General features: G+C 42.1%; 1 protein-coding gene across 1 annotated transcript in view; it reads right to left on the bottom strand.

The window, feature by feature from the left end:
• The window catches only part of arid1b (AT-rich interaction domain 1B), a 229321-nt gene extending 224766 nt beyond the window's left edge, over window positions 1-4555 (bottom strand). Inside the window, exon 1 of the mRNA XM_089003853.1 lies at window positions 3114-4555. Coding sequence (XP_088859979.1) covers window positions 3114-4265 — 1152 coding nt within the window. The 5' untranslated portion in view covers window positions 4266-4555. The remainder of the gene's footprint in view (window positions 1-3113) is intronic.
• Window positions 4556-10000: the final 5445 nt, after the last annotated feature.

Here is a 10000-nt window from a genome sequence, read left to right as displayed (position 1 = left end):
ACTCCGTTAAAAAAATCAACAACATCCAATAATTGTCCTTTATTAACACTAAATGATTTTCTCCCCCTCCGTGATGCTTTTACCCCCCCCCCCCTGCCCTCCAGTTGTCCAGATGTGTCATCAAGTAGTGCGCATAATTTAGCACATCTAAAACAAATCTAAGTGGTTCTCTCAGGCAAAGAAATGTTTGGCAGTAGAGTCCCGGTTTTCCCTGGGTGTGCATAAAGGTCTTCACATTGCTTACGCCAGCAATGTTTCAGCACAATGCTCCCAAAAGAGTGACGGATTCCAGGATAAGAGCAGTCTATGTTGACAGCTAAAGCCAGCAAAAGGGGGAGGGGGGAATTTATTATGTCCCCTCCCACAACTGTCAACACCGATGTGCCCTTGAGCAAGGCATTCCACAGCCGAGAAAAGATGTTACCTTCCAGGGATGTGAATGATATTTTGAATATAAGATTATGGACCGTTAGTCACATGATTTTACAAACATTATTTGCTTTTGTTTTATTTATTTGTTTATTTATTTGACTTCAATATGGCGCCGCAAAAGTGGCTGCCTTTACAGCAGCTCCTGTATTTTGTTTTCTCGACTGTCAAATGTAAATTGCTCCACCGTGAGACAAATAAAGGCTCATCTAATCTAATAAAAATAAAAATAAAAATAACACTAAAAATAACAATAAAAATAAAAATAACAAAAATAATACATTTCATTTAAAAACACCTTCCAAAACTCTCAAGGTCACTTTACAGTCAAAGGATAAGTTTTTCTGTGGGTGAGCAGCGGCAGCCACACACGCCAGCCAACCCAAAAGTAACTCAAATATATAGAAAGCTAGCTAACTAGTGAATAGATAGCTTGATAGAAAGATAGATAGCCAGCTAGATAGCATATAGAGAGCTAGCTAGTTAGCTAGCTACATAGATAGATACATAACCAGCTGGATAGCTAGTTAAATACATAGCTAGATAGCTGGAGAGCTAGATAAACATTTCTAGAACATTTCTCCTTCAGTATAGTATTTCCCAAACTTTCTTGAGCTATTTGAAAACTTTTACAACACTGCTGTTACTTCGCACTGTAATTTTTCACGTCATTCTTGGACCTTTTTCCTCATTGCACGGTCAACAACAAGACATTCTAAAATGGCCAAACCGGCGAGATTTAGACGAGAACATGTATGATGTATCTTGTATCATTTCCAGTAACAAGGCATTGATTCTAAAAGTGATGTGATTGTTTTTTGGCTAATCGAATGATCAAGAAAAAAAAATCACTAGAGGGTTTGATATATTTCTTCTCAAATTCTATATATTGAACTGAAAACACAACAGAAGGATGAATAATAATAAATTTCAATTTTTGAACTGCGCTTCACATGTCCTAATCGTGATTCGGGCCACAGGCGATGATGGCTCGTCTGTTTGAATTTTCAGAATCAGTTCAAGCATTTAATCGAAAGCGTTATGTGAATTAATTAATATTTTATGGAGGTGTTTTACTTAGCTGGATGAGTGCTTTAAACACAATATACCCTCTGGCCATGTGTTAGGGATCACTACTGCATTATGTATTGATATAGATATAGATATGTACAGCACTGTGCAAAAACAAAGTCCAGTTGCTTTGTTATTCTCTTTCATTTGATACAAGAGCTAGTCAAACAGGCATGTACAACTATCTTCGTAGTAAATAAGAGATCATACTGACAATCCGCTCAATGTATTCTAAATATATCCCATTATGACATGAAAATAATGACAGCCAATTATGATAGCATGATAGAAATGCTGAACTCGTCGTGTTTATCGCGACGGCGGCAACACGTTATGTTTAACTCATTCGATGCCAGACGATATGCAAAAATGTGAGGAAAAAAAACCCTTCAGTGCCAGGGTTTTTGTTATTTTCACTCAAATTGCAGGCCCCACAGAATATGGAGTTTTAGGACTACATAAACATTCAATGCAGCGTGAGAAATTTAGACTCTCTTATTTCATCATAAAAAGTTAATTCCTAAGTTATATGGATCTGGAGTTATCTGAGCATGAAATAGGGGTGGCCGCACAAAATACAATACAACCCATACATACATATTTGTTTATATAGCGCTTTAACAACAGCTGAAGCAATAACAAAGAACTACCATGGAAAAAAAGGCAAATGCTGCCCCATCGTGGAAGGGAAAAAACATCGTCAGAGGTCTGACTAGTGCTTTATCGGCACCCCCTGCAAGAAAAAAACTAAATCCGAACAAATTTGGAAATTGCACTCCATGTCACAATTTTCAATTAGCTAATAAATTCGGGAATGGCGGTGAATGAGTTAAAATAATTTTCAGCAGCTTAACTCATTCACTGCCATTTCTGAATTTATTCGGGAATTGAAAATATGACGTCAAGCGCCATTCCAGAATTTGTTCGGATTTGGTTTTTTTTTTCATGCTTGGGTGCCGATAACGCGCTGGCCATGGCCTCTGCCAATGTTTTTTCACTTGCACAAAAGGGCAGCATTTCTCTTTTGTCCATGTTAGCGCTTTGTTCCAGCTTCAGCTGTTGTTCAAGTGCAATATAAACCAATGTGTATGTATTGCATTGTATTTTGGACAGCCACCCTCATTTCAAGATCATATAACTCCAGACCCATATCATTTAGGAATTAACTTTTTTCTGATGGAAAAAAATTGTCTGAGATCTCTTACGCTGTATTGAATGTTTATGTCATCCTAAAACTCAATATTCTGTGGATCCTGGAATTTGAGGAACAATGACTTGCTTGCAATGAATGCTTAGAATATAATTTTTTCCCCCCCCCCCCCCCCCCATTCCCTTTTTAATTGCTGCTGTGGACTGCAAATGTCCCCATTGTGGAACGATTAAAGGCTTTCTAACTCTGATGACAAAAACCCTGGCACCGGAGTGGACACATTTTAGTACATGTCTGGCAGTGAATGAGTTAAAATAAATACAGTATTTCCTTCATGTTTTCATCATATGGAGCAGATGATGTTTGATACGGTTATACAAAAAAATGAACACATGAAACCACCAAAATGCACCGATCCACAGCTGCACACAAACACTGTACGACATTAAGATTTTGACCTTACCTGACCCCTCCCGAGACTGTGCCCTCCATTGCCAGGACTAATCGAATGCGGATGATTCCGCGGTTGCCCTCCCCAGCCATGAGCTGTGGTGGCTCCATACTGAGGCCCCAAATCTTTCCCCAGTGCCTGCGGTGCCGAGGATCCACTGTAGTCTTGATAGGCCCCACCATAGCCTCGCATCATGGGGCTTGGTGACGTGAGCAGCTGATTGAGGGTGGGGGTGGCCCCCGAGGGATGTTGCTGTTGCTGAGTCGATCCCGGGAACCTTTGGAAGCCACTGGAAGAGGCTCCCGGCGTGGGCTTGCCGTGGCTTGCTGAAGAGTTGCCGCTCATCATCAAGTTCTCGGGTTGCCTGCACCCAGAGGGGCCTATCATGGCGTAGCTCCCACTACCGTACCGTGTTCGGTTATAAGGGGGGTAATGGTTGAACTGGCTGTTCTGGTATCCGGCTTCGTGGGAATTGCCCATGCTGTTGTGTCCCATCCCTTGGTGCTCCTGTCCACCGTGTTGCTCATAAGACCGTGTTGAGTAATAGTTGTTGTTGTTGTACTCTGAACTGTTGCCGGTTGGCCCCATGTTGGCGTGATCGTACCTTGAAGACATCATCATCCCCCCTGTGGATTTCATATGGGCCTCTCCTTTACCTTGGGCCGGCTGCTGAGACTCCACTTGACTTCCCAAAAGGTTCTCTTTACCGCCGTGGTGGTCCACGGTCCCTCGGGGTCCCTGTCCGTTGTTGTTGTGCATCTGACGCTGCGGATGCGATGCAAACTGGTTGAATTGAGGCTGTGGCGTCTGGGACTGAGGGGGGTCTACACTCCTGACACATTTCAGTTTATGGTTGGCGATTATTCCCGCTTCCATGGAGGAAATGTTAGAATTAGACGAGGTGAGGTTATTCCCATCCTTGGCGTGACTTGAGGAAGTTGAACGTACCATGCCGGGCTCCGTTCGGCGGTGACGGTCTATATTATTTAGAATCCCATCTTCGGCGACCAGCATCTGCCCGCCGCGTTGCTGTACGCTTCCTCCTCCTCCACCACCGCCTCCTGTGCCCGATCCTCCGGATTTCCCCGAATTGAGCTCCGTACCCAAGCCGCTGGATAATTTCTTGGTTTTGTTATTTCTGGAGGGAGCCACTTGCGCAGCCATGCTCACTCACTCCAACATCTCGGCGCCCGGCGACCGCCACCTTCCCTCAGTTTTGAGCACACACCAGTAAATAATTGTTAAAAATGAAGAGCAAGTAGTAGAAGAAATACAGACTGTAATCTAGCACCCGTGCTCTCGTCGTAGTAGTGGTGGTGGTGGTGGTCAAACTGCGCGTCAGTCAAGCGTCATGTTAAAAGTTGCTCTTTTCGGTTTTGAACTTTTTCCGTCACCCGTTCGGCTCTTTCCTCCATCCCGGTTGTTGATGATATGTGGAAGTGTCTCCCAGAGCCCTTCTGGCCCAGCACTGGGATGAGAGAGCGAGCGAGCGAGCTCGACCAGTTTATCCGCCTCCAAGGCTCCAAGCGCGACACACATGGAAACTCCGGAGTGGATTCTCAATTTGAGTGCCTAGATCAGTGATTTTCAACTACCAGGTGTGCCGTGAGAATTTCGCACTGAGAAATTATCCAATGTCACTTTTTAACATATATTTTTTTATAAAACATTTAGGAAACATTTTCTGCAAATATGATGCCATCGTCAATCGTGTGGTGTCAATCATTGAAAAGTTTTAAAAAGGGCAACTGCAAACCACTAATTGGGCTCTGTACACGATTCTGACCAAGATGAAGGCCCTTGGGTTTATCTAAACCGGCCCAGGTTTCACTCTGACTCAGTATAAACACATTGATAAATTTTATTGTCATTAAATATAATGTTCAATAACATTTTTGGTTAGTGGTGTGCGGCAATTTTTTTTTCCAATGTAAAAAAACGTGCCCTGGCTAAAAAAGGTTAAAAAACACTGCCCTACATGACGATTTTTGATACGTTGAATTGAATGATCTCGGTGAGGTACTGCTTCAAATATTTTATTTTGAAAGTCCTCGGTGAGGGACACCTTCAAATATGACGTAATCGTATAACTTTTAGAAAACGTGTTTTTTTGATGTTTTTTTCCCCTGTTGACAACTTACTACTATAAAAATATTTGTATGGGATCTGGAATGTGTTGGTCCACCCCTACGTAGTATTTTACAGCACCACCATAATTAATCTAATCAGGGTGAAATAATTACGACATTCGTGACACCTGGTAATTAATGGAGGAAGGGAACTATGAGATGAAATTCCAGTTCAGGCTTTCATTCCAACCTTCGTCAACGTCCCTTGACTCAAGCCAGTTCTCTGCAGTTTTGACAGGAGTAGGACACATGAACTCAAAAAAAGTGTTGCTTTTTGAATAAGATCAGTCATATTTTAACAGCCGAGCAGCCATAAACGTATCAAAATGAGCACATATATAAATGCATTGTAAAATCTACAATAAAGCAACGTTTATATCCCATCAGTTCTTTTTCTACGCGATCAATTCGCGTGAACAAACAGGGACATGTTTTCAAAAATAGGTGTAAGGATTAAAAAAAAAAATACAAATCAACCCCAGGCTGCGGACTAGGACCACACAAAAAATCTACAAGATACGCTCCAACCCATCAGTGGTATTCAAACATGAATGTAAAATAGTGCTAAGCAAAGACGCTGGTTGTCTGCTGGGACTTGAATAAGCAGAGGCTCTGCTTTGATGAGATCAGATGCATTTGATCAACAGAGGGAGCTGTGGATGAAAGAGGGGTGGAGGTGGAAAGAGGGGTGGGGTGCAGGGATGAGGGATGTGGGGGGTATTTGGGGAAGAGTGGTGCTGACAATGGCCGAGGTAATGATTAGAACTGCTGCTGCCCGTGGTGCTAAAGACAAACATGCTGACGACGACGATGATGATAATGACACACATGAAGATGATGATGAGGATGCCAGTGGTGGAAGTGATGCTAATTATAGTGATGTTGAGTATGATATTTTTAGCTACATGTTGCTTTGAGTAAAAAAAAAAACAAGGAGACATAACTGACTGCATGATACGTTGTGGAGTAGAAATTACATTTTAGGTCCATGACAATTGGAAGCCCCCTGCTGGAGCGATGCTGTAAGTACAACTGTGAGTTTCATAATAAAAGCATAAATAACATTCTATCAATCGATGAAAAGGTTTCTTCAGCCGTCTTCTGTACTACCTGTCAATTTATACGCTTTCCTTGTATTTTATACGTACGTTTTTTGTAGCATTTTAAATAATGTACGGAGTACTACAACTTTTATACGGGAAAAAATGTTGGAAAAAAATGTGAACCGATCTTAAAAAGACCATTTTGGTTCAAATCCAGTTTGTCTCGACTGCTGGTAGCCAACGACAATTCTGCCGCCGATTCCTACTATTGTCACAGCAAACCAGCAAAAGTAAACCATAATCGTATTTATATATATATATATATATTTATCGCTGCGTATGGTCGATTGATAAAAGCATAACGTATGTATGCGCAGTAAACTGTCTGCATTTCCGCCTAAGTTAGCTTTTTTTTAGCATTTCAAACAATGTGCCTCGTACTACGTTTATACGAGAATTGTAATCATTTATAAGGGCAGCTGTTATTCAAGGTTGGCGAGTATGAAATAAGCCTTGATTGTTTTTTTTTTTCATCTTAACATTATTAACTTTGATACAAGTGTAAAAAACGTTCACAAGTGTATGGTTAAACTACTACTAAAAATGTAACTCAACAGTTGTGTGAGACACGTGGCCTTTTAACCTGCTCTATATATAAAGTGCCTCGAGACAACTTCTATTTTAATATTGTGCGATATAAATAAAACTGAACTGAATTAAGTCACGGTGTATTAACACTTAAAACATTTTTTAATGTAAACTCACCATTGCCTTTGTTGATGCAATATGTGGAGAAGGAATGCTTAATACATTTGCTTGGGAGGTCACATCACACAAATATTTGATAAAGCTAACTTCGCAATTTACATCGTGTATATTGATTTTTTTAATGTAATGTCAACTTGTTAGCGGTTATAATAACTCAATACATATGTTCCCATTTCTATAATTGACTACTATGATGTAATAACTCCCTTTTTTTTGTTTTATGGCCGTCAACATTTTCTTTTTTGCTACCCAAACGCATTGACTTGTCGAAAAGACCCCCAACCAGTCAGTAATGGATATTCATTGAGCTTTGACAAATCCCTACACGTTCTGTTACTGCGTGGAAACATAAAATAGAAATAAAAGCACTGTGTTCAGTCACATTTATGTGACTGAACACAGACACCAGGGATGTTTGGTCCCACTTCTGCTAACCGAAGCTCTTTCACCGGAGTGAATCCCAGGAAATCTGTTGCGGCTACAAGGCTTTATGTGTCCATATGGCAGAAAATGTGGTTATGGTCCAACAACAAGGTCTCAGCGGTGTTCACAATGCACGTGCACTATGTTCTCTGTGAAAAAAAAAAGTCCAAGATGGCGCCCGAATAGGCAGCCGTCAGCAAGTCCTCTCACAAGGACACTGTGCCGAGTGGTTGCGCCTTTTCGGCAGCACAAATATGCCAGCACTGTTTTTGATTGGGAGGAATGTTGGTGCCATTTGACTGTCATCGCAGGACAGCTCTGGGGCGTTTGTTTTTTTGCACCTGTAATGGCAGCATTTTCACAGCCCCGCTTTGTTCAGCCGAAATGTCGGTGCGTTGGAACAGTCGCGGCTTGGAATTGAAGCGGATTTACATAGGGCAGGAGATGCGAGACGATCTCTTTTCGTCAATGGACGCTAGAGCTTCGTGTTTGCTTTCTACATTTACAGTAGTTGGAGCAGACCTTGTCCTTGATCCACTGGTGAAAAGGACGCTTTGATCCTCTCTTTCATCTAGAACTGCTTCATACAACAATTAAAGTGCTAAAGATTGAATGACTGTCTTTGTGTTGTCTTTTTTTTCTTCTTTTGACTTCAAGATGGCACCGTGAGAGTGGCTGCCTTTACAGTATCTCCTGTATTTTGTTTTTCTACTTCTTCCTTTCCTTTCCTCTTCCTTTCATAACTTTGCCGCTGTGAAATGTAAAATTTCTCCATTCCGAAACTAATAAAGGCTAATCCAATCCAATATCATAATACCATCCATCAACTGGAGCAGCTAACTATGTATCTAACTGTATGGGACACTCCAAAAAGATATACACACACCGTTTATTTCAACTGTATATGAGTGTGTGTGTGGGGGGGGGGGGGGGGAGAGAAGAAATACAAAGAAAGACCGAGAGGGAGAGAGAGAGAGAACCTTTAACAATGTAAAATGTCAAACTCAAATCGTAACTGATCGTGTGCACCTTTTGTGATTAGAACAGGCCTCAAACACACACACACACACACACACACACACACACACACACACACACACACACACACACACACACACACACACACACACACACACACAACGCTTTCTGTGCTATGTACACATGCCGATTCTCTCAGCTGTCAGAGTGGCAGATCAAAGCCTCAGCTCTGATCTCATCTCGAGCAACACTATAAGGCTGACAGTGAGACGACCGGTCATTAGCATATTCTATGATGGCTTTTCAAGCCGTTGCCTCGGCTGCAGTTCAGGATGGGGGGTGGGGGTGGTGGAAGGGGGTGCATACGCTGTGGCTTTGCAACTCTAATTTCCCTCACCCACTCATTAAAAAAAGCCCACTGTTCTCCCATTAATTCGCAGACACACGGATCTGTTTGAATGGCGAGTGTGTACGTGCACAAAACGGGAGGCGGCAATGGCTCAGCGCATTTGCATTTATGTTTAATTTATAACATTGAGGAGGCCCCCCTGATGCAGCAAGATTGAAACAATAACCCCAGACAAACAGGGGAGGAGGGAGAAAAAAAAATCAGGATGCACAGAACTCAGAAGCGCTTTGAATATGCACACGAGTGTTTGCGTTCTCATTGGCAAAAGGATGCTGTCAGGTCTTATGCGTGTGTGCATCTGCATATAAGTGCATGCGAAACACACTGGCAAGAAAGCAGAGGCCTGAAATCCATGGGGGATAACATGCCAGGGTGAGTGTCTGTCAGGAGGAGGACTGGGGGGAGTCTGCAGGGATCCCCCCCAGCAGCAGTGCACAGAACAGCACAGCAGACAACAGCAGAAGCCTGGCCAAGCAAAGAAAGTGGGTCAACCCGGCACACATGCACCGTTCAAGTAGATACAGACGCTACCCAACTTATGAACGAGATACATTTCAAACGGTCGTTCATAAGGTGAATTTGTTTCTAAGTTGTTTCAGTGCTATATTTTGTATGGAATGTATGTTTAAGGCTTATACGAGTATGTTTAAAGGAGAGCCGACGCTTCCGGACAAGTTGTGTCCATAATTTGTAAAATCTCTTCAAATGACTTCGACTGAGCGTATTTTACAAAGATTCCACCACATATAGCTATATTTTAAGTTTTAAGACTCGCGCTGAATATTCAGGAAGTCTTGTTTTCGAGTTGATGACGATGCCTGACGTGACGTCACGTCTGGAACGCCCCTGACCGAGAAAGCGACACACAATGCATTTTGGGTACTTTTTTTGTCTCATCATGTTGATGGCGAAATTAGAAGGACAAAACATAACGTGATGGTGAATCGTTGTGTGTTGTACCAAGACTACTATATTTGATACTAGTTGACACAAATTCCCAGCAGACAAATCAGCCCATTTCCAACAGAGGTTGTGCGCCATCTTGTGCATTTTCTGGGCGCTACATTGGAGTCCAGACGGCTCGAATTGATACAGAAACACTACTTTAATTGATTGCAAACATTTATGCTTCCCTCTTCAAAACTATTT

Source organism: Hippocampus bargibanti, linkage group LG09, assembly GCF_051943395.1.
Source record: "Hippocampus bargibanti isolate YZ-2025 linkage group LG09, ASM5194339v1, whole genome shotgun sequence".
In the NCBI taxonomy this organism is placed as follows: domain Eukaryota; kingdom Metazoa; phylum Chordata; class Actinopteri; order Syngnathiformes; family Syngnathidae; genus Hippocampus; species Hippocampus bargibanti.
Note: the sequence above shows the minus strand (reverse complement) of the source record. Positions and strands in the feature narration are given on the sequence as shown.